Source organism: Dipodomys merriami, unplaced genomic scaffold (assembly GCF_024711535.1).
Source record: "Dipodomys merriami isolate MVZ:Mamm:240054 unplaced genomic scaffold, mDipMer1.0.p SCAF_184, whole genome shotgun sequence".
In the NCBI taxonomy this organism is placed as follows: Eukaryota; Metazoa; Chordata; class Mammalia; order Rodentia; family Heteromyidae; genus Dipodomys; species Dipodomys merriami.
The window spans coordinates 546969-573017 of record NW_027203204.1 but is presented as its reverse complement, the minus strand read 5'-3'; the positions used below and the strand labels follow the sequence as shown (position 1 = coordinate 573017).

The window sequence follows — 26049 nt, the reverse complement described above, 5'->3', positions numbered from 1 at the left end:
GTCTTAAGTAGTATAAACTGCCTGATTATAGATAGGGACTATATTTCAGGTTTTCCTATCATTCCTCCTCCTAGCAAAAAAAAGAAGGGGAGAAAGGAGCATCATGGATGTTTTGTTCCCAGATTGTGGAAGGTGTTTGTGTGTGTCTGGTGAGTTTTGTTCTGTTCACTCTGAGATGTTCTTAAGTCTTTGATCTGGGATATTTGGTAGGAACCCCATCAGTAGCTTCCTTGGACTGGGAGCCTGAACATTAATACTAACCTTTGTCCAGGTATTATTAAATGGCAATGTTATAAGAGCTAACTTTACAACTCTAGTAATAAAATCACTTTTGGCTAGGTCTCTAAATTACTCCTGCTTCTTATCTTATTATTTTTTCTATTTTCCCCCAACAGGACCCAAGTTTAGATTAACTTTTGCATTTGGGCATTTAATTCTATTACTATTTTTTCATATTTAAGAACAAGTGTTACCCAGTTTTGCATTTTAAACAGATAGTCTTTACCTTTGGTTTTATTCACTTTTCTTTCCTTTTATGGTACAGGTAATGAGGCTTGAACTCAAGGCCAGTTGTGCTATCCCTTAGCTTTTTTGCTCAAGGCTGGTACTGATCTACCACTTGAGCCACAGCTCCCCTTCCAGCTTTTTGGTGGTTAACTGGACATTAGTCTCATGGACTTTCTTGCCTGGGCTAACTTCTAACCATGACCCTCATATCTCAGCCTCCTGTATAGGATTATAGATGTTAACTACCCACAGCAGGCTAGTTAAAATTCATTTTTCTAAGTAACCTTAGGTCTTTAATAGAGCCTAAATGCAACATTTGTACTAACTTTTAGGCTCTCTTAGGCCACGAGTAGGGATTCAGACATGTTTGTCTGTCCTAAAGACCATTGTTTCAACTCCACCTAAGGGAATATGCTTGTTTCACTTTGACAATTACAGTTAGCATCACATTATGTCTCATACCTGACCAAATAAGATCTTTACAAGAACAAAAATTCATCAGATGCTGAAATCACTTGTTTCAACAAAGAGATCCCTTGGTAATAGTTCATTGAATTATTTATCAAGCATTAATATTTGAACACCACTACTAAAAAGCCAGTAATATATCACAGGGATTGGTGAACTGGAAGAAGGGAAATAAAAGAAAAGGGGGGAAGCTGACTTGCAACTACCTGAATTTTCATTCATCTCGTTGGTGAGAAATGGCCTGCATGGCCTTGATCACTTTGTCTATCTTCTGCACCAAGCTTAATTCTGAAGGGTGTGGTAAGAGGATAAGATAATGTTCATAAAAACTTTGAAAGACATAACTTAAAATCCTGTTGTTTCACAACCCTATCTTTAATGGTTTACTCAATGATGTTTTACCAGATCAGAGGTTAGACTCAGCTGAACTAGCCTAAGTAGTCAATATCTCAATACTTAATTTCTTGAAGAAAAACATTTCTGTGGTTAATGTAAATGGTAGACAACCAATGGTTATTTTACAGTAAAAGACAATTTATGTGTCTTGAGGAATGAAATGTCAAGCATAAGCACCAAGAACTTGGGAGCGATGGATTCAGGAATTGTCCCTGATACCTACTTCTTCATTCTTGATAATGACAAAATATATCCTTCTTGCTCGAATAAAACCAACAGTCATAGTGAAGGACGTCTGCATAGAAGTTAATCATAGTAAAGGCAGTAAAGGCAGTTCCACCCAGCACTGGTGGCTCAAACCTACAACTGAGCTATTTTAGAGGAATGTGGTTTGAAGACTCCTTCCCCAAATAACAAATAGAAGACTGGAGGTGTGGCTCAAGAGGGCAGAGCACCAACCTACCTCTACCACTTGAGTTCTAACTCAGGAGGACGTTTCCAGAAAACAAAAGTAGAGAGAAAACCTTGATATAGAGTACAAAGTGTCTAATTTGGCTTGATTTTTAAAAATGAAAACATAAAATCCATCCTCAATCCCCTTTCAAATTATAGCTATACCATATACCAGACAAAAATCTGAAATGTTGAAATGTCTGAAATGACAGTCTGCTGAAAGGTGTGGTGAGTCCACTAACAGGTGTTATGCTCAACACTGGAAGGGTTCACTTATAAACATACAAGTAAACAAATGTATGAAGTGTACACAAATGTATTAATGAGGCATTGTATTTGCAGGGGTAAATTCAAGTGGTATAAACTCCCTAGAAAATCAAACTGAAGAGTCCAACAAAATAAATACCAGAAAACTGGCACTTGAAAGATATGAGGAGGTCAAGGGGAAGGGAGTAGATGAATGGAGAGAAAAGGGAGAGGAAGAGAATGTAGTCATAATATTCAATGCTTATCCTATGAAATTAATAGTGAGAGAAGAGGTAGGGCTGAGAGTGGAAAAATTATGAAGAGGTGACATTGATGAAGATGCATTATACTTATAAACTAATTTGCTGAATGGTAACTTCATTGTACAACTTCTTATATTAAAAAAATTAATTACAAGCCTGGCACCAGTGGCTCATGCTCTGTAGTCCTAGCTACTCAGGAGGCTGAGATCTGAGGATTGTGGTTCAAAGCCAGGCAAGGCCAGAAAGCCCATGAGACTTTTATCTCCAATTAACCCTCAAAAACAGAAAGTGGTGTTCTGGCTCAAGTGGTAAAGCACCTGCCTTGTGCACAAGTTCAGGGAGTGCCCAGGCTTTGAGTTCAAGGCCCAGGACCAACACACACATTTCTAACATACAGAATTAAAATGAGGCCTAAAACTCTCAAAACCATTCAGTCTAACACACTAACTTCACTAATTAAAAAGATAAATGAGCCAGGCGCCTATGGCTCACGTCTTTAATCCTAGCTACTTAGGAGGCTTAGATCTGAGGGTCGCTGTTCAAAGCCAGCCTGGGCAGGAAAGTCTGTGAGACTTCAATAAACCACTAGAAAAACAAACAAACAAACAAACAAACAGAAGTGGTGCTGTGGCTCAAGTGGTAGAGTGCTCACCTTGAGCTGAAGAGCGCAGGGACAGCGCCCAAGCCGAGAGTTCAGGCCCCATGACAGACAGAGACAGACAGACAGACAGACAGACAGACAGACAGACAGACAGACAGACAGACAGACAGACAGACAGACAGACAGACACACACACACACACACACACACACACACACACACACACACACACACACACACACACACGAATAGGGATCCACTAATTAATCACAAAATAGCAGAATTGGAAAAAAAAAAAGTTCTAGCTTAAAAGAAGTCCTTCCTACCTGACTTATGAAATGGTAGCCCTTCTGTATAACACCTTAACAATAAGAGCAAATTTTTAAAAATTAAAAAAGAAGTCCTTTCTTTTAAAAGGTCCTAACAAAGAGCCAAATTTCAACAGGAGCACTAAAACAAAATCAAATTCATTATATCAGTTTAGTTAATAATGGCAAGAGGGGACAAGAAACAAGGAGTGGGCACATGAATGGATGAACAAATGCAGTCATTATATTCAATGTACATGAGGTAGCATAAGTGAACAAGGGAAACTAATGAAGCCTTTAAAAAAGCACACCAAAAGTACCAACAAAAATTTGACTTCATAAACACCAAAGCAAAAGGCAGAAAGAGCTTAATAACCAGTCTGTCTTGAGGTAAAAGGAATTACCCAAGAGATAAGCTATACCAACTACCCACAATAATATATTTACATATATATGTATACAACATAGACATCTATATGTCTATATATTATTGTGGGTAGTATATAATCTGCCTACATGAAATGACATCATAAGCTTGAAAATAGCTTTCTGGAATATTCTGCCCAAATTTATAATCTATAGAAACTATAATTCAGTTCTCCTAACCACTTTACCAAGAACCACATTATAATTCAAAGCATCATTAGTTTCATTCTAGTTTCCAAATAGCACAATATAAATATTGACCAGTATTCTCTTAAGAATTACAAGTACTGCTGGTTGCTGATGGTTCATGCATGTAAATCCTAGTTACTCAGGAGACTGAGATCTGATGACTAAGATTCCAAGCCAGCCTGAGCAGAAAAGTCTGTATAAGATTCATCTCTTCAAGTGGTAGAGCGCTTACCTTGAGCACAAAGACAGTGCTCAAGCCCAGAGTTCAAGCCCCACAACTGACCCCTCCCCCCCAAAAAAGACTCATCTCCAATTAACCACCAGAAAAATCATCACTGTGGCTCAGAGGTAGAACACTAGCTTTGAGTGAAAAAGCTCAGGGATGGCACCCAAGCCCAACAACTGACCAAAAACAAAACCATAGGTACTTAAATAGTCTTAATTGAATGATATTATGTTTGTACTTATGCAGATGAAAATTAGCAATTGTGGCAAACAATTCTAGCATGAAGTTTTACTTGAATAAAACCATAAAACTAAATTTTGTCCAGGGGCTGGTGGCTCATACATGTAATCCTAGCTACTCAGAGGCTAAGATCTGAAGAGCACAGAGACAGCTCCCAGGTCCTGAGTTCAAAGACCAAGACTGATCAAAAAATAAATAAAAATAAATTAACATATATATTTTAAGTTGAAAAAAAATTTTTGGTTGGTTGTGCGGCTTGAACTCTGGGCCTGGGCACTGTCCCTAAGCTCTTCAGCTCAAGGCAAGTGCTCTACCACTTGAGCCACAGCGCACTTCCTGATTTCTGGTGATTAATTGGAGATGAGTCTGACAGATGTTCCTGCCCAAGTTAGCTTTAAACCACAAGCCTCAGATCTCAGCCTCCTGAATAGCTAGGATTGCAGACGTGAGCCAAAGCACCCACTGAAAAGATTAAAGTAAGTATTTCACGGAAGCAAACTGAAAGAGCATCAAATTAATAGAGACATTAGACGAATACGATACTTCACTTGAACTCTAACTTTGTAACAGTAACATCTACTAATCAAAAAGATTTCATTTGGAAAGATTTATCACAGAAAATGATCAACTCTGGGGGTGAGAAGGTGGCTCAATGGTAGAGTGCTTGTCGTGCATGCAAGAAGCCCTGGGTTCGATTCCTCAGCACCACATAAACAGAAAAGGCAGGAAGTGGCACTGTGGCTGCTCAAGTGGTAGAGCACTAGCCTTGAGCTGAAAGAGCATGCCGGCCGAGTTCAGGCCTTACAACTGACACACACACAAAGAACAGAAAGAAGAAGAAAAAAAAAAAAGATCAACTCTGATTGCATTTAACAGTATATATCTAACTCTCCTTGTGAAAAAATTTCAAAAATACTAAAATCTTAAGTAGAAACAGAACTTTTAAAACAGTTTTTCACAACAAAATTTATTAGAAGAATAGTGGTTTTGAAAGTCTAGCATCCAGTGAGAACTACCATACACAACATTACAGCTGGGAATGTTTCTCCAAAATGTCATGGTCAAATAATACAATGGAACCATTAAATCTTACACATGCACAAAATAACTAGTGCTTCTGACATACAATGCAAAAGGGGGTGGGGACCACATGGATTAAAATTTTAAGTACTCATCACATACATTAAGACACAGCTTATTTTAGTCCAGTCAAAAATCAGAACTGCATTTAAAAATGTAGTGCAATCAAACCAAAAACGTTAATTTGTGATCATAAGTGCTCTACTACATAAACATTGATCATAGCAAGGAACAAAAAGTTCAAAATCACACAGTACAAAAAAATCTGTAAATAAATATAAACTACAGTACAAGAGAAATATTAAATTATACAATTCCGTCAAACTGTAAACAGTATATTGAAATGAGGTCCATACGAGTTTAGGGGGTTCCTGTTTTGTTGCATGACACTTGAACTTATATAAATCTGATTTTCCTATCTTCAAAGGCTATAGTTTTATATATGAAGATCATTCTGTAGGATGTAAAATATCAACTATTAAAGCAGAGGGGTAACCAACCTATTTTGTTCACCACAGGTAGTACTGTAGAAAACAAAAGGTTAACAGCCAAGTGTTAACATCAGAAGAAACTTGTCACTGAGGTTTTTAAAGGCTATAAAATACACTGACATAATTGTCTCCTGATACGCAGGTTTAGACCTCTGCTAATTTTTTGACATTTTTACATACTCATGTTAAAACACCAACTTTGGCAGAATCACTACTGATAAACTCAAAGCACTCCTGGCCCAATGGTTCTATCACAGTGGCCAGTGCACAGAATTCTCTGGAGACATTGCATAAACTAGAATGTAGAGGTCAGACACCCAAGGACCAGTGCTTGAATTTAGTAGTAGTTATGGTGAAGAAGCAAGAGCCACATTAAAGAGGAACTACGCCTGTTCGTTTACAGACACAGTTAGGAATGTCTTTTAATTGTGCTGGCTATTAGTGGCATTTAAAAAATATATAGTGTAACCATGTGTGCATGTGTGTCTGTGTGTGCTGGCTATACATTTATGCACATTTTAAAAAATACACTGTTAACAGGAACCCCCATATTATCTGCTCAGTAGTAATAACTGAATATATAGAATGCCACTATAAGAGTGTGAGGCACCGTGTGCTGGAGAGTTATATGCAGCTTTAAAATCTGTTTGGCTGAGTTATACCTGGATACCTGAACTGAGTTTTTAAAGTTGACATTCATCAAAGATGTGCTACCAGCACGTCAAAATAAAAGCAAAACAGAAAATTACAAGTCACTGTTAGGTTTAAGAATAGCATCTAAGTACCTGAATTGAGTGAGAAGAGTGTGTAAACTGTCCCTGAGGGTTTTTAAACAGTGTGTACAAGTTGGATTTCTAAAAACATTAGTCTTATTTAACAGTGTGGACTGATAAAATACCAATGTCTGAGAGTTTAAAGTGGAGGTTATAAGAATTATATGCAAACTCTCCTAATTAATCGTTTATGCATTCTTTTCAAAGCAGCAACAAGCTGCTCTAAAGGATACATCCCATCAGAACAAGCAACAATGTGGGAGTCAGATAAAGGTTTCTATCTTAGTCTGGTTTTCTGACAGCACAGCCTATCAATATCCAATGACTATATCTTTCCTAGATCAAAATGTAACTAATTTTGACTAGCAATATAGGATTAGACTTTTAATCAAACACTTTGCTATTACATACTAAATTCCTTAAACTTACTAATGCTGGTATTACTAACCTAGTTAATCATCCCACCCACATTTAGAAATATACCCTTCCACAACTTAAAAACATTAAGATCCATTACAGTCCTCTGATGTAAAAAGCATGTCAGTGAATTAATATTAAAAATTTACAGTAAAAAGGCTTGAATTTCAGCCAAAGATTCTAAATACTGTTCATTCCCTGAAGACTTCAAAAGGGAGAGAATCCCTACCCATTTTCTTGGTGATTTATTTTTCTAAAATGGTTTGATATGATTTTTCACTTGAGGTCATTTTCCCCTCACCTCTCAAGTTCCAAATTCTTAAGCTTGAAATGCTTAATAAAATGAGAAAAATGAGGCAAACACTTAGAATTGCTAGACAGGTACAAAATGTTACTGGTTTCTTTGTTAAAGTAAGATTTATAAAAATGTGATTCAGACTCCATATTATGTTATATGCTTCATATTTTCAAATAATCATCCTAAGACTTACAGTACCTAAGACTCTGAAGATAAATTAAGACTTTAGTGTTGCAACAGAAAAAGTGCTGAATTATCCCTTTTCTAGTACTTAAAACATTTTGGACAAGTGCTTTCCTAATGACAACAAAATTTACTATATAACCTTCCACCAAGCAGGAAAGTCACCTGGGTGAAAGAAAAGATTTTTAGGAGTGTAGCACCAGGTATTTACCAAATAGGAATGGTTTCACTCATTCTGAGGGGTAAAATATTCTAGATTGAAATTCTATTTGGCTATTGACTGTTAAAAATCCCTGCTCTACTATGTCAGTGTCCTGTGTCCTGCCCAGCCCCCCACCCCCAATTCCCCATACACACACACTATCCACTGAGAATTTAATCTCCAAAGAGATTTCAAAATTTACGTTTTCAGGACATACCTGAGAAAGGGTGCAATTATGCAGAACAAGGAACCCAAGACTGCACTAATACTGGTTATGGGTTCGTAATTTTTTTCTCAAGACAAATCTAAAAAGTTTAAGAGGTATGGATCCTTCAAATAAGTCTTAACTGCTTTAGGGTTTTGTTGTTTTTGGTATGTGTGTAGGGTCATTTCCAGTGTTAAAAGATCATCTTGAGCCTGTTCAATAACAGTTCAAGGACTAAAGGGTTCATTTCCACATTCAAACAATAAAGATTAAATATTATGATTACAATATCTGTCCAATAAATCTATAGTTAACTAAAAAGTGCTTGCTTTACAGCTTTTATGGATACAGCTCTAAATGAACTGAAACCTTAAAATTACCCCCAAATAGTTGCAGAATTTATGCTTTATTATTTGCCAAGTTGACATTAATTAGCTTTGATTCTTTCTCAATGTAAAATATTTTTCTATCAAAAATGAAGATGGCCCAACTTTAGCACACTGTCCTGTAATTAACTTTTAGTATAACAGAGCATAATCTTTAGACTCTTCTCTAAGATCTATGTACTTGCCCATCCTAAATCCCATGCCTTTCTCCCAATCTTCTTTAACACTTAGGACACACAGCTTATAGTGTTATGAGTTAATGTTTGACTCTCTAAAAGGTCACAGGTAACCTTTTATTTGGATTAAAAGAGGATATGCAAAGAATTTCCTCAGTCAGCATGTTCACAAAATCTAGTCAAGTCCCAAGGACAGAACTCAAAATCAACTAAAAACAAAGAGTCTGGCGGTATCCATGTACCACAATTATACTTTTTTTTCCCTTTTGGTAGATTTTGAAAACAGATTAAAAAAATACTATATAGTTATTAATGGTCTCCTAAGTGGACTGTATGACTAAAGCCATCAAGTTTTTAATAAACACTGGCCTGACCACAGAATTAATAAAAACCTAATTCTAATAGAAAGGGAACATGAAAAAAACCTTTGATACCTTCCTTCATGAAGGCCAAAATTTAGTCTATAACTTTCAATCTTCTATAAAACATTAAGTGGGGCAATTTGATCTATCCATATTCTATGACCAATGACAGCAACCTGAATATATAGAAATGAGTGGTTCGTATGAAAACAACCTCAGGTATTTGGTTAAAAAATTACAAAAGCCAAAATGAGTGGCTTTAAATGAAACCTTCTAAGACAATAGCTGTTAAATAAACTGATAAAAACCTGTCATATATGTGCTGTACTGACTCAAAATACTTTCAGCTTCTGACATTGAACTGACTCATTACTGTTTTAAGAAAACAATCACATTAATTCAAGCTTCACTATTGGGGTGGGGGTTATCAATGAAATGAGAGAATCATGAAGACTATGCCATGTGTTTACATGGAGTAGGAGAAACACAGCTTACTAGCAGCTCAAAGGCTAACATGTACTGCTTAATGACAGAAGGTAGTTATGATAAAGGTCTTAACAGGTATGCTTAGTTAAATTTAGAGTTCTCTCCAGAAAACCGAAAATTAATCATCTCATTGTATCATTCATTGTTCTGCTATCTGATCCCATATAGCTCACATTACAGCTAAGGTAAAAGATTGGGGAATAGAAATGCCAAATAGTTGAGGTAATGGTTTTATGTAAAATAACCATAGTTCTAAAGCACTTCAATATTGTAAAATAAAAGTGTACCAAATAAAGCTAATACACACTTCACACTTGTTGAGCTTGCTCACCAGAACTGACCAGTAATTAACTTCACATAAGGACCCCTACTACCACACAAAGCCTTACTCATATTCAAGATCTGCTGCAGCAAAGTTTTATCAAGCAACATCTAAATTTCAGAATAACAACAAACTTATATTAAAAAGTATTATACATAAATATAAATTATTTTTCCTGAAAGAGAGACCTTGTCCTTCATGGTATTTAAGAAACAGAAAAAAAAAAGTGTATAGCTCATCACAAATATAACTCAGAATAACTTGTAAGCCTACTGAACAAAGAAATGCAATATACTGTATTAGGTCAACTTTGATGAGTATATCATCTCCAAAATAAGAAAGCTAATGATAAAAAACACCAACTAGTTATCCTCCTCAGAATTAGTGTTCTTGATTTTATAGTGCTATAGCTTATCTACTCTACCATATCAATGTTCTCTCATTTAAAAACGCAAGAATTTATTTTAAATATATTATTTCCTACAATTAGTTCAAATAATGTTATTTGAGTAATGTCATCATCTATCCCTCTACTAGAAAATGCCACGAATAAAGGCTTCTGTGACAGTCATGACTACACTTTCCATACCATAAAAATGGTCAACTGATGTTTGGGCCACGCAAAACTCTGATTAGCAGACACTGAGCATGCGAATAGACCAATTTCTATTACAAAGTTATAAAGATGTCCCCAAACAAGAATATCTACACTGAAAGTGCCAATACCATATAGTGGCAAATCAAGAAAGAAATCAAATATTTAAAAAATCACTGCGACACAAAGACTGACAGCCAGCGATGTGATGAGCCATCTCCAAGAAATACATGGTACAATGGAAAATCTGAACACAAAATTTAACATTAAAAGTGCACCTGAATATTACAAACTAATTTTACAAAAACTACAATAAGGTAAAATATATAATCTTTTTGAAATATTCAGCAGCTTTTGTTTTTTTAAGGTTTTTTTTTCTTGAGAGGCTCATGAAATTTAAAAGGGACCACTATCTAATTTCAACCATGCTTCACAAAACAATAATGGCTATTTTATATTGCAATTACAAATGTAATGCAATTAGTGCTTTAAAATAATCTACACTCAACAACAACAAAATAAAAAAGAAGAGAAAAAGAGAAAGAGACCTTTGGAGAAAAATATGCTTATTCAAAAGCTTCTTGGAAAGGAAAATTTACCTGAATTATCAAGTCATGACTGAACTCAAGTGTAATGTTTAAAAGCTTCACAGACATGAATATTACAATCTTCAGGTCTCAGGACTTTTAATCTGAGAAAGTTTAGAGTTTGGTTTGTTTTTAAATTCACTTTCTAACCAAAACAAATAATAGAAATACTCAAATTTTCACTATTTACAACTCTCAGCCTACAATCTGAAATGACACAATACAAGTTCTCTTATTTAAACTGCAGCATTAAAGGGTAGGCACACCATTCTTCTGCTGCTCGATTGTCATCCACTGAAACACACATAGAAAATATTTATGTTAGTAAAATGATCACTCCGTGTCCACTACAATGACAAAATTTACATAACTCAATTCATACATCACTAAAGACTACCACATAGGATTAAACCTCTCTCAACAGTAAAATTCTACAAAGTTCATCTTTTAGGGCCAGATTTTTTAATGGGCCTTTAATATTTCTTTCTGAGAGGTGATAAAAGCAAGCACAAATAAATTTCTCCAAGAACCTTTTTGCAGCAATTCTGAGTTAGTGAATACTCCAAACATTATGCAAAAAGTTGCCATGGCTGGAAATGTGTCCTGACAAATTGAGTATGGAACGAAGGAGGTGGTCCTTCATACACTTAAGCCCTTTGCTTTCAGCAAACTTTCAATTTCCTTCAACTGCAGATGAAAAACACATTTCATTATGCATTTCTACTGCAACTTCCAGCTAGGCTGGAAAATATTGCAGTTACATACTATTTACTCAATCAAAACTGCTTTTTCTGTTGGGACTAGAAAGCTCAGGGGAAACAGGTTCAGTCACCCATTGATTAACCTGCTATACAAAATAACCAAATCAAAAAGAGAACCACGCCCAGACTGTGTCAAGAATGAGCAGTGTATGTATTTTAATAACAGCAATGGTGTGCCTAACCTTTGAACACACATGGAAAACTATCCTTAACCTAATTTAATTAATAGGTCCAAAGTTTCCAGGCCAGAATTTATGCCTTGAGAATACCTGGACTTACTACTTCTCAAATTGTTAGTATCCACTTGAAATCACCAACTTTAATCTAATCAACATGGCATGCTTGATTTTATGCTACACAGAAACAGCAATGTTTTTTGGTTTTGGTTAAGCATTAGAAGGGCCTGATCACTATTCTCAGCAGATAAAAATACAGAGTGTATATGGTATGGATTTTGTTTTGCACAAATAGTAATTTTAATATGATCGTAGAAAGATACTAAATTGATGGGCTTCACTTATCAGATTTTCTTGCAAAAACTGTAGAAAGTAAACTTTTCAAACTTAAATTACTATAATCTTAAAAGCCCATTTCAAAAAAAGCTTAGATATTCCTTCAAGGAGTGCTTATGATCTGAAAGGTCTTGATACGTGTGCTAAACAACCATGGAATTCAGCTAAATATAAGAAAAAGAAGGGGATATTATGTAGGACACCATAGAAAATTTCAGATAAACAAAATTATGTAAAACTTTGAAAAAAATACTATGTACTAGTATTTGGATCACTTAGAAAAGAAACTCCAATAAACTCCTGACTGAATTACATGAGAAATGATATGCAACCTGAGTCATATTAGGATTCTGGGTTTTTTCTTGGGATTCTCTTATCCAAAACTTAGATGCTTCATGAATAGAGATATTGGACAGACTACTGAAGTTATAAAATCTAGGTATCATTTTTGCTATACCGTAATTACTTATATATGTATTTCCCTATTTCTCTCATCCCCATTAAACAGATCTTGAATATCTTCAACTAATTGCTGCAACATTATTCAGTTGTTAGCACATAATCAATTCAGTAAAAGGACTGAAAAATACAAAGAAACAGTTGCTAAAACGAGGCATCCTCCATTATTTTATGTAATGTACCCTGACTGCTCCTGAGTAAGAAGGGAGCTCGTCCTCCATGAGATAAGGCTATGTCCTCACTTGGTGGTGAGACCAAATTCTACCCTTAGAAAATCTCAAATGAAACCATAGCAAAGGTAGTGTTCAAAGTAATTAACTGAAGCATTTCTGAAGGTAGTGTGTGCACATTTTCCACCTCCTTCCCCTCTGGGTGAGCACTAAGATTGCTAATTCATTAAGCAAATTTAATAGTGAGAAGAAAATGATGAAGTATAATTATAAATGACCCAAATAAGTGTTTATCATTGAATAACCAAATTTCTCAAATTCAAAGTTTCACTGTTCTTCTTTGTATTTTCTTTAGTTTAATCCTTCAATTAGTTGAACTGTAGAAAAAATATGAATAATTTTGTAAGATTGTTTTCCAATTTGCAATGATAAAGCTCCCAGTAAAAAGCACAGGTGATATTTAAAAGAGGCCTTTTTTCTCCTCTTTTTTTAAAGTAAAGGCAAACATAAAGGAATAAAGAAAGAAAAGCATGCAGGCTCTACAGGCAAGGAGTCCACTTCCATGTATCTGTTCTGTGAGGTAAATCAGCTCTCTTTTGTAGAGAAACATGCAAAAGGCCAAACAATATTCCGAGCCATACTGCACATGGAAATTTAAAAATATTCAACATTCAGAATGCACCTTTCACCTCTGTACACACAAGTCAATGCAAAATCTGCAAAGAAATGAGTGTCACAGTAATGAAGTTAGATGCAAGCAATGACAGCTAAACAATGATGCAGTAGTGCTCACCCAGTTTGTACAGTAATTGGCACTCTACAATATTCCTACTCATTTTTTGATTCATTTGCACTTTGTGCTGCCTCTCCCTGGGGATCTAATTCAATCTTTACAGAAACATCTGGCCCCTCCGACCTCATTAATTTCATCTTTTTCTTTGGAGGGTTTTTCAAAGTGCCCAGCCTCTCTTTTACTTTGTACTCCAGTGTACTGTGGGGAATCCCATAAATACTCTGAGCTTTGGAAACACTCATTTTTCCACTCATAACCACTGAGATTGCTTCCTCCAGTATCTCACTGTTGTACTGTCTGTAACGCCCTCTTTTCTTCCGAGGCTGCTTGGAACCAGGGTCTCCTTCTTGATCCGATGTGGGATATGGCTGTCCAGAGGTAGACTGCTCAGCATCTGAGCCCCAAGAATCAGGTCCAGCATCTAACATGCTTTTTCTATTTTGTTTTGGAAGAATAGCCCTTAACTTTTTACTAAGCGCGCTCTCCGTTTGTGAACCCATTACCAAAGAGCTATAGCTGTACTGATCACCAGTGCGAGACTCCCAAGAAAGATCCATTCCTCGAACTTGTGGTATCTTTAAATCTACAGGAGATGAATGGCTCACATCCTTTTTTCCATCTTGTTTTGCTTGAAGTGCCATTTTTGGGAAGGCAGAGTTTTCTGCAAGAAAAGGAAGGTCACTGATGTTGTTGAGTGCACCATTTCCCCTGAACTTCATTCGGTTGAGGTTGAATTCATAATGTGGTTTTGCCCAAGAGGCTTCCCTGGATAATATTAAGTGTTGTCCATGATTCTGTAATCCAGATGGCCCAAGGCTGGCAGCTGTGGACAATTGGTTTCTGCTCAGTAGTTCTTCACTAATCTGTAGAGATCGAGCCAGTGGAACTTTGAGTGATGTGGAGTGTCCAAAACCTTCCCTGGTTCCATCCTGTAAGCTTCTTGGAGGTACCCCATCACCACTCCGAAGTCCGTCTGGGCGGTACTGGCTGGGTCTCCCAGGTCGCCTAATTGGATGGAAGGAAACTGATGTGAGCAGGACTTGCACAGGTAGGGAGGGATGGGTGAGGGGACCACTCCTTTATTAGAAGGCCTTGCTTGGGTAACATCACTTTGTGTTATTTATTTTTTTTATTTTCTCTAAAATTAAAAAAAAAATGGTCTCAGCAGTTAGTTTTAAAACGTGTTCACAAAAACGAAAAAGAAAAAAAAGGACCTTTTTGGGCAAAGAAAAATTAAAACTGTTGGCTGGTCTCTGGTTGGGTTCACAAATTTTCGGAGAAAAAGTTTCGCGCAACTGTTTGAAAATAGCACCTTAATTATAAATTACAAAGTAATCATTAGTCTCATAGATCTATACAGAATTGTATTACCAATGTGACGTTACCACTAAACAAGTACAGTAATAAAAGAGTAAGCCAAATTATTTATTTTGATGCAATGTGTTCAACATTCATGACAACTATCTATAAAACTGAAACTATTTACAGTGATGGAACACATAGATAACATTCATTTACCACACAAACAAGTTAATTTCAACATTAATCATAAAATAATTCCAAATTATATTTCTTATATTGACTGGGCATGGCAACCAGTTCCATGGTGTATGTTTGGAGGGTTAGGGGTCCAAACTTAGAGAACCCACTGCATTATAACTTACCACGTCTTCATTTTAATACATGACTGGTTTATATATATATATATATATGAATATCGTGATTCTTCAAAATAACATATTTCCCACAAAGTTCTATTCGTTTACTCAAATAATAGAAGCAAATAATCTTGTAGCAGTTCTCTTAGGTTAAGAAAATTTTTTATTCTTGAAATACCAAATGGCTATTTTTAAATTTTAAGTGGATAGCTCTGAAACCTCTTACACAAAGTTAATTTGTAAGGTTTTAATTTTTCAAAGAGAAAAGTTTATCAAGCTTATGACTTGCAACTGGGAAAGTATGCCCAAAAGTGAAATTTTTCATAAACAATGATAAACCAGCTATGTTTTACAAAACTCTAGGGTTACCATTAACACAAATAGTGCTGATTACTCAACTAAAAGATGGGCAGTACCTCTGGTATATTTGTCTTCTATAAAACAAACCAAACAGAAAATAATTCCCATTCAGAAGGAAGAACACAAGTGACTTTTAACCACATAACACACAGACCTGGCAGCCACGCTTAAGGTGAATCTTAAACAAAGGATTCATTTATACAAATTGCAACTGGACTTCTGCTACATACATTCTTAATTAAACAACTCAAGTATCTTTGTTATGTGAGACCCAAATGATGTGGGGCCCTGCTGACTTATATGTAGATCACAATGAGAGAAAAGCTTTAAAAATAAAGTATGCAACATAGTTCAAATGATATTTTCAGACTGAATAGAGATGAGAGAAAAAAGAAAAGGATGGATTCTTGAGAAAAATCAAGCCAAATATTTTAGAAGTCACTAAAGGAATTCTTCAGTGTGGATGAAATTAACAAGTAAGCCGGATATGTCCACTTGTTCTTTTGCTATCTAAATAAAATTTTCCCATATTGATTAGTCTAAAAGGTTATATCTAAATATCAAATAATTTAAACTTGCCAAAGTTAGTTTTCATATCACAAATGAAGTTCACTTTTGGGTACAAGTTTCCTAACATGGTATCTAATAAGGTGTCATTAAAATTTGACTTTTCTAAATGGTCATAAACATGCACAAGTGAGAATTAGACAATTCTTACACTATAAAATTAGGTGGTCAGAGAATTCACTTTAGTCCACTAAGAGTTATCAAACTAAGAAGCATAAGATTGTTATCCATCAACATCTACAATCAGTGCTATTAATCAAAATATACATATAATTACATATTCTGAACCGCTAGAGTTAAAACTGCAGTTCAAATCAGCAACCAACAATCCAAAACCAAACCAAATAAAATCAAACAAATACACAGTAACAAACATGCACACCAACCCCACTAGAAATACAAAGTGAAATACAGAAGCCCAATTTTCGTTCAACAAATTTTAGCACAAATAATACTGTTTTTACATCTAAGCTGTAATTATTTTAGTTTGTTTTTCACATTCCAAAACACTTGACAACAAAAAACTCAAAGACATATTCTTGGCACATTTATGGTTATTTACCATTTGCACTAAACTTACAAAACTGTTCTATATTCTCCAATTCTAGATAGCATGAATAAACTTTTACTTGCTAAAAGTTACATTACAAGAGAGCCACCTGAAAGATTATTACATGAAAGAATAAGCTTTTTAAAAGGTGTACAAGAGAGACTGGATAATTCACTTTTGATGAATTATCTATATAAAACTGTAGAAGGCTACAAGTGTTTTTCCCTTACCCACCTATATAAGATTGTGAAAGGCTACAAATGTTTTCCCTTACCCGTTCCCTTGAGTGCTAGAGCAACCTGGAGAATGGCTCAGGGAAGTGCTGCCAGCACATGGACTTTTCTTAGTGGATAGATCAAGTACACCGTCTGTAGAAACACAAATAAATACCTGAGGATATTAAAAATAGCAAGGAGACCTGAATGTATTAAAAACAAAGAAGCAGACTGTGTTAACTAAACAGATATACAAGACACATAAATGAGTTATTAGATATAATTATGGTATTTTTTCTTCTGAAGCATAATATTTGGCAAAGCATGTTTTATCTGATATCTCCGAGCATTACCTATTTCACTAACAAGGCAAAAGTACAGAAGATTTTAAGATACAGTGAGATACTGGAAATATCCATTTATATTGCATCTGGGTCTGCCCTACAGTTATTAGACTCTGTATGTGTCTGCATGCACATGCGTGTGCACACTGCTCCTGGGGCCTCAATTTAGGCCTAGGCCCTATCCCTGAGCTTTTCTGCTCAAGGCTAGCACACTATTACTTAAGCCACAGCTCCACTTGAGGCTTTTTACTGAAGAGTCTCATAGACTTTTCTGCCTGAGCTAGCGCTGAACTGAAGTCCTCAGATATCAACCTCTTGAGAAGTTAAGAATATAGGCATGAACAACCAGCACCTGACAGACTTCATTTTTCTAAATTTACCTTTGTCCAAATGAGCTTTAATGTCTCATTATATCATATAATTATAAAATCAAGTTCTTCAAGAACTCAATCTACCTAAAACTCCAATAGTACATGAAAACTAGACAGAACATTTTAAAATATATTACATGTATATACTAGCAAGATAGTCTGAAAATGAATCAATTGTTAATGGTTTAACTAGTATGTGTTAATTATTCTTTATACACATCTACAAAAACTACATATATATTTGTATTTAATATCTTGAAAACATCCACTGAACTGCTAAATTCCATTGATAAAATTTATGAAAGCAACATGGTTTTAAATTAAGCTCAAATATTGGTGGGCAAAGATTAAAGGGGAAAAACAATACAAATAAAAGTCTGGAAATATAACCTACAAGCTAGATCAAATAGTAAATTCGTGTGATTAATATATATAATTGGAAGACTTTCTTTTCTCTTGAAGCTATTATTATATACATGCAGGTACTACAGTTTGAACTTAGGGCCTCATCCTTGCTTGACTGGCACTCTATGATTTGAGCCACACCTCACTCCACAGTTTTTTTGTGTTTTTTTTTTTTTTTTTTTTGGTCCGGTCGTGGGGCCTGCACTCTGGGCTTGGGCGCTGTCCCTCAGCTTTTCAGCTCAAGGCTAGCGCTCTACCACTTGAGCCACAGTGCCACTTCCGGCTTTTTTATTTTTGCTTATGTGGTGCTGAGGAATCGAACCCAGGGCCTCAGGCATGCAAGGCAAGCGTTCTACCACTGAGCCACCTTCCCAGCCCCTCACTCCACAGTTTTTGATGGTCATTTTAGAGATGGGAGTTTTATGGACTTTCCTTCCCAAGCTGGCTTCAAACTGTGATCATTTGAATCTCAGTAGTTTAGATTATAGGCATGAGCCTATGGCACAATCTCAAAGTTTTTTTTTTCTTATAGACATATGTAAAACTCAATCTTATAATCATAAGAGACTTTTATCTTGAATTAACAACTACAAAAACTAGAGGTGGAGCTATGGCTCAATAGTGAAGTCTAGCCTTGAGCATAAGACTCAAGGATGGTGTCCACAGCTCTGAGTCCAAGCCCTATTACCAGCACCAAAAGAAGAGAAATGCACTGCTTAGAATAGTTCCAACAGGTAGAACTTAAATTAAAAACAAATCATAAAGGAAATAGTTTAAATTTTTGCTTAAGTCTGTATAATATGCCATTATGTAGTTCAAATTCGTCTTTGTAAAAATGTTGCCAATCAATAAAACATACCTTTTAAGCTACTATAAAAAAGTAATGGAATCATTGTTAATTCTTATTACTAATACTTTAAATATATCTCTATTCTGTCATCCTATTATAAACCTGAGACATTTGAGGGAACATCTAGAGTAGAGATTTTAAATGTATACTAAAATTCTCTAAAAAACGGAAAATACATACAATTTTGCAAAGGCACACCAAATCAGCATAAACTCAAGGGTAACTAGAAGGTCTCCTATGTAGGAATTTCTCAAAACTTAAGATATTGCCTGTTGTAATACTCAAACAAGAGGAAAATTGGGGGGGGGGGGGGGAGTGTCATGGAGGGGAAGGAGGGAGAAACATGGATAAACAGATGGGGATTATCAAAGAATACATTTTTATTCAGCATTTTAAAAATACCTTATTGTCAGGCATCAATGGCTCATGCCTGTAATCCTAGCTACTCAGGAGGCATCTGAGGATCCTAGTTCAAAGCCAGGCTAGGCAGGAACGTCTGTGAGACTCTTATCTCCAATTAACCACCAGAAAACCAGAAGTGGAGTGCTAGCCTCAAGCAGAAAAGCTCAGAGACAGTGCCCAGGCCCAGAGTTTAAGCCCCACAGCAATATAACAACAACCAAAATCCCATCATTGTCAACACCATAAATTTACTATTATTTCTAGTGCTTCAAAGGCTTGGTTGAAAAGCTCACATCAATTTTGTGAAAGGTCATATGAGATCAGAAGCAACAGGAATATGTAATGTATCCAAAGATAGCAAACTCTTCAGAGGCCCAAGAAACATTTGCTAAACAAAACTATTATAACCTCTTAACCTTGCCTCTAAGCTAGATCCCCAATCAAATTCCCTTTTGGAAGTATTTCAAGGTTCATAATCCAGGGCATATGTTTATGTGTGTGTTTCTGTATTTGTAACACACTGAATACGCTTAAATTACAGTGTGTCCTACTATCTTCTCTTTTTATTTATTTCTTTTTTTTTTTTTTTTGGAAGATTGTGGGCCTGAACTCTGGGCCTGGGCACTGTCCCTCAGCTCTTCAGCTCAAGGTTAGCCCTCTACCACTTGAGCCACAGTGCCACTTCCAGCTTTTTCTGCTTATGTGGTGCTGAAGAATCGAATCCAGGGCCTCATGCATGCAAGGCAAGCACTCTACCACTGAGCCACCTTCCCAGCCCAAAGATTCCTTTTCTCTTTTTTTTGGGGGGGGGGTGTCGGTCATGGGGCTTGAACTCTGGGCTTGGGCCCTGTCCCTCAGCTCTTCAGCTCAAGGTGAGCACTCTACCGCTTGAGCCACAGTGCTACTTCCTTCTCTTTTTATTTCTAACTCGAGTGATTCTTTTTTTTTTTTTTGGTTGGTTGTGGGACCTGAACTGTGGGCCTAGGCGCTGACCCTCAGCTCTTCAGCTCAAGGCAAGAGCTCTACCACTTGAGCCACAGCGCCACTTCCAGCTTTTTCTGCTTATGTGGTGCTGAGGAATCAAACCCAGGGCCTCATGCATACAAGGCAAGCACTCTACCACTAAGCCACCTTCCCAGCCCTCGAGTAATTCTTTAAAACTCCAAATAATACGTATTTTCCCTTATGATCTCATTTACAGCCTAAACTTCCCTCTAACAAGAACAGTTTTTCAGATAGATAATAACTGTAGAGCCTTGAGTATGAAGGAAAAAATCTACTTTTTTAAAAATATGGGTATGGGTAATAGTTTGAAAAGTGCTTATATTAACATCATTAGTAACAACTATTATACCACCTGAATTGCATATCTATCATGACTAGGAACTGCTGGTGGGTTAAATTCTTATAACTTTTATCTGGCTGGGTGCTGGTGGCTGATGCCTATAATCCTAGCTACTCAGCAGGTTTGCAATCTGAGGATTGTGCTTCAAAGCCAACCAGGTCAACAAAGTATGTGAGACACTTATCTCCAATTAACCACCAGAAAACCAGAAGTGGTGCTGTAGCTCAAAGTGGTAGAACTTTGAGGAAAATTGCTTAGGGATAGCACACAGGCCCTGAGTTAAAGCCCCATGATCAACAAGCCAGAGACAGACAGACAGACAGACAGACAAGACAGAGAAAAGGTCTCACTACGTTGCCCAGTTCAGTCTCTTGAAACCTGGGCTCAAACGATCATCCCCACCTCAGTCACCCAAATAGCTGGAATTATAGGTGCATGTCACCGTGTCCACCTAGAAAAACGTTAGTTTTTATCTTATTGTATCTGCTGTCCTACTTGTAAAATAATCTTTTTTCTCTCCAAAATAAAGTTGTCTGACTGGACAGAGGATACCATGACATCAAACCATACCTTGTTCACTAGGTTCTGACTGAGACTTTCTGACAGTAAGGTCCAGAGGTGAGTCTTGGTCAGCCATGAGAAGTTTGCTGAGCACAGGGTTCTGAGTAGTTGCAGCCGTGGGAGAGGTGGTGACTGGAGATGCTTTCGGCAGGCTTTGGTTCTTTGTGCTATTGGGCTGGCTGGGGTCCTGAGTAGAGCTATTTTTTGAGGTATATTCAGCAGCAAATTGTTGGATCATTCGCTGCATGATCTCACGGGCCACTAGGGGAATATTGGGGTCGGAGACCCAGGGACTGTCTGTAAACAAAGATTTATTTACTTTTAAAGTGGGATAATGCATTTTAAAGAAAAAAGATAGCTATGAAGAAAACATAAAAATTTAAAATCTAATATCCTAAAACTAGTATTTCTCTTTTGACATATTTTTAGTCTCTAAACTTTTGAGTTAGTAAGCTGAAAAAAATGACTTCCTAAAAACATTCCTAAACATTTTCCTCCACTCATGATTTGTAAGATTTTTTTTAAAAGGGATGTATCATACGGGTAAGAAACACTTACCTGATAAAGAAACCCCCAAACCCTCTCTTATAAATTAAATATTCCTCTGTTAAATCTATATATCACATCATGTTTTCTCCAGAGTTTTCCTTAGCTATCTCTTAAATTTCTCAAGAATGAGTTACAGAATTCATAAGTGGTTAAATTACTTCCTGTTAAAAACTGAAGGCAAGCTGGGCGCTGGTGGCTTACGCCTGTAATCCTAGCTACTCAGGAGGCTGAGATCTGAGGATCGCGGTTCAAAGCCAGCCCGGGGAAGGAGAGACCGTGAGACTCCTATCTGCAATAAACCACCAGAAAAACGGAAGTGGCGCTGTAGCTCAAGTAGTAGAGCGTTCGCCTTGAGCTGAAGAGCTGAGGGACAGCGCTCAGGCCCAGAGTTCAAGCCCCACGACCGACAAAAAAAAAAACAAACTGAAGGCAAGATAATAAACAAGATAACATATAATAAAAAAGAAATACTTAATTTTAATAACCATGACAGATGAAGCCATGATTTACAGTTAAGTGTACATGAAAATCACTTTTTTAATAGAAACAGATTGTTGGGTCCTTTCCTAAGAGTTTCTGATTCAGTAGTTCTAGAAGGGGTCCAAGAACTAGCATTTCTAACAAGTTGCCTTATACTACTGGGGATTACAATTTAGGAATCTTGGGGGCTGGGAAGGTGGCTCAGTGGTAGAGCGCTTGCCTTGCATGCGTGAGGCCCTGGGTTCGATTCCTCAGCACCACATAAGCAGGAAAAAAAAGCTGGAAGTGGTGCTGTGGCTCAAGTGGTAGAGCACTAGTCTTGGGCTGAAGAGCTGAAGGACAGCACCCAGGCCCAGAGTTCAGGCACCCCAACCGGACCCCCCCCCAAAAAAAATTTAGGAACCTTGGGCTAGGAGTCAGATCTCAACAGCTGAAGATAGACCATGTTATTTTCCATGACTTCTTTATATCCTGCCATTAACAGTAATGAAATAAACACCTAAGTTAGTGAGTTCTAGTTATGATAAAGTTAAAAATAATTATCATTAATTTTTTGTCACTCAGCTCTTCAGCTCAAGGCTAGCGCTCTACCACTTGAGCCAGTGCCACTTCCGATTTTCTGGTTGTTTACTGGAGATAACAGTTTCGTGACTTTTCCTGCCTGGGCTGGCTTTGAACTGTAATCCTCAAATCTCAGCCTCCTGAGTAGGTAGGATTACAGGCATGAGCCTCCAGCACCTGAACTGGAAAAACCTTGAGTTCAAATGGGGTAAGACATAGAAAAAATGATTTATATTATTACCTTCATACATATATAATTATATGTAATTATAATTACCATGTTAGTCACAGTTCAAAGGTAGCCTGCTCAGGAAAAAGCCATGAAACTCTTATCTCCAATAAACCACAGTGCTGTAGCCTTGAGCTGAAGAGTTAAGGGATAGTGCTCAGGACTAGAGTTCAAGCCCCATGACCAACCAAAAAAAAAAAAAAAAAGGAAAGAAAGAAGAGAAATAAATACAATAATCAAATTGATCACTAAATAGTGCTTCTAATAATGAGAAAAGCTGGCCACAGGTGGCTTACACCTGTAATCCTCGCTACTCAGGAGGCTGAGATATGAGGATCATGGTTCAAAGCCAGCCTGGGCAAGAAAAGTCCGTGAGATTCTTATCTCCAGTAAACCACTAGAAAACCAGAAGTGGTGCTGTGGCTCAAGGGGTAGAGCACTCGCCTTGAGCTGAAGAGCTGAGGGACAGCACCCAAGCCCAGAGTTCAAACCCCATGATCGACCAAAAAAAAAAAAAAGAGAGAGAAAAAAATGTGGGAAAGGGAATCTGTTTCATGGTACAATGCTTACAAATCATGTTTAAGGCCTAAGGCTTGGTTTTCCAAACCAGACTGCTAGAGGGGGAGGGGAATTGAAAGAGAAAAATGAAATCTAAATTTGTGCAGATTTATTGATAGAATTCAATTAAAACTTTCCCTTTGATGTTAAAGTTCTGCCTGTGCCCCTGACTCCCACCACAAAACTTTGAAGGCCTTTTTATATAAGGTGCTTCTTAGAAAAGCTCAGTTTGGGAGGGGGAGGGGGGACACAGAAATGGCCTGACAAAGGGTGAACAAATGCAGCAGTGATACTCACTAGACACTATGCTGTAAATGAACTAAACAACTTGTAGGTGACATGGAAGAGAAAAAAATGGGACAAAAAGAAAATGTACCAAAAAGAAATGTACCATTGTAACAATGAGATGTACAAGGCACTATGTTGAAAATGAACTTTACAATTTAGGGGGGGGGGGGGGGAGAGTGCAGTTGTAGAAGTGGGAGGGAAGGGATGGTAGGGGAAAAACAAAGGAGAAGGCAACAACGCTTGATAAGAAATGTACTCATTACCTTGCTCATTGTACAGTATTTTCACAATAAAAACCTAATTAGAAAATGTACTCATTACCTGACTTAAAAACTGTAAGGGCTGGGAATATGGCTTAGTGGTAGCATGCTTACTTAACATGCATTAAGCCCTGGGTTCAATTCCTCAGTACCACATACACAGAAAAAGCCAGAAATGGTGCTGTGGCTTAAGTGGTAGAGTGCTAGCCTTGAGCCAAAGAAGCTCAGGAACAGTGCCCAGACCATGAGTTCAAGCCCCAGGACTGGCAAAAAAAAAAGGGGGAGAGGGAGGGGGAAGGCGGAGGGGGAGGGGGAGGGAGGGGAGGGAGAGGGAGAAGAGGGAGAGGGAGAAGGAGGAGGACAAGAAGAAGAAACTGTAACCACTCTGCACATTACCTTTATAATAAGCTTAAAATTTTATTAAAAAAAGAAACTCTCAATTTCCTTCACTGTTTTTAAGGTAAGTTTTTATAACCTTTTATTCGCTCTTTCTAGGCAAATACCACCAGTATTTCAAAGCTGTCAAGGACCTGGGAGACTGATTTACAAAGTTAAAGAAAAAGGAATTGACTTTTGTTACTGCTAAAATCTAAAATCACCATAATAAAAAAAATAGTTTATAATCGTAGCTACCTACTCAGATGGCTGAGACATGATTATGGTTTCCAAGCCAACCCAGGCCAAAAACTTCCTGAGACTCTTATCTCTAACCAGCAAAGGACAGAAGTGGAAGTGTGACTCAATTGGTAGCTCCAGCCTAGAGTAAAAGAGCCAACCAAGGAGAGCTCAAGGCCCCAAGTTTATTTATCAATTAAAATCTCAAAAGGAGGTGAGGCACTAACTAGTAGCTCCTGTTGTAATCTTAGTTACTAAGGAGGCTGAGATCCCAAAATCAAGATTCAGAGTCAGACCGGGCAAGAAAGTGCATGAGACTTTTTTTTTTTTTTTTGCTGATTGCAGAGCCTGAACTCTGGGCCTGGGTGCTGTCCCTCAGCTCTTCAGCTCAAGGCTAGCGCTCTACCACTAGAGCCACAGCGCCACTACCGGCTTTTTCTGCTTTATGTGGTGCTGAGGAATCGAACCCAAGGCCTCATACAAGCACTCTACCACTGAGCCACCTTCCCAGCCGTGTGCATGAGACTCCTTAATTAGCCAGCAAAAAGCAAGATGTAGAGCTGTGGAAGAGCCCTTGTCTTGAGCAAAAAAGCTTAAGACATAGCACCCAGACCTGAGTATTAGCACCAATAGGATTCTAACAGACCACAGGTCATCCCCACCCCCCCTGCACCATTCCCCCCCCCCCCACACCCTCCCCCAGCCATGGATATTATTCAATACCAAAAGATGCTCATAAAGGATAACCAAAGACACAAAGAAGTATTTTTAATTGTTTCTTCCTGCAAATGCTAATGGTTTAATCAATAAAAACATTCAATTAGGTAAGGTTCAGAGTTCTTAAAATGCTTTCAAAAACATTTCTTTCTCACTCTCTACCATGTATTAAAAATATTTCTTAGTAGGATGCCAGTGGCTCACAACTGTAATACTAGCTACTAAGGAGGCTGAGATTTTAAGACTATAGTTAAAGCCAGGCCACCAGGCAGAAAAGTCCTGGAGACACTTATTTCCAATTAATCACCAAAAAATCAGAAGTATCTCTGAGGCTCAAAGTGGTAGAGTGCTAGCCTTAAGCAAAAAAGCTCAGGGACAGCACTCAGGCCCTGAGTCCTGCCCCCCCCCCCAAAAAATAAAAGACCATATATTACTTTAAAAATATTTCTAGGCATTAGATTTTCTTATTAACAGTTATTCAACTTTCCATTTTACCCTGTGCAAGATTACTCCTAAAATGATAGATTCTATATAATTTGTATGTATTAGTGGTGCCCTTTTCCCCATGGAAAGTTTAGGACTA

The 26049-nt window shown here is 37.2% G+C and overlaps 1 protein-coding gene across 5 annotated transcripts in view; it reads right to left on the bottom strand.

The window, feature by feature from the left end:
• Positions 1-26049, bottom strand: part of LOC138830115 (ligand-dependent corepressor) — a 98410-nt gene that overhangs the window by 18025 nt on the left and 54336 nt on the right. For 4 of the 5 annotated variants that reach the window (XM_070026516.1, XM_070026519.1, XM_070026517.1 and 1 more), the window contains 2 exons: positions 21219-21506; positions 16991-17084 (listed from right to left, as the gene is read on the bottom strand). In XM_070026516.1, the coding sequence (XP_069882617.1) occupies positions 16991-17084; positions 21219-21456 (332 nt within the window). In that variant the 5' untranslated portion in view covers positions 21457-21506. Of the gene's footprint in view, positions 1-5283; positions 14587-16990; positions 17085-21218; positions 21507-26049 lie in introns of those variants that run through there. The other variant, XM_070026520.1, reaches the window with a different exon arrangement.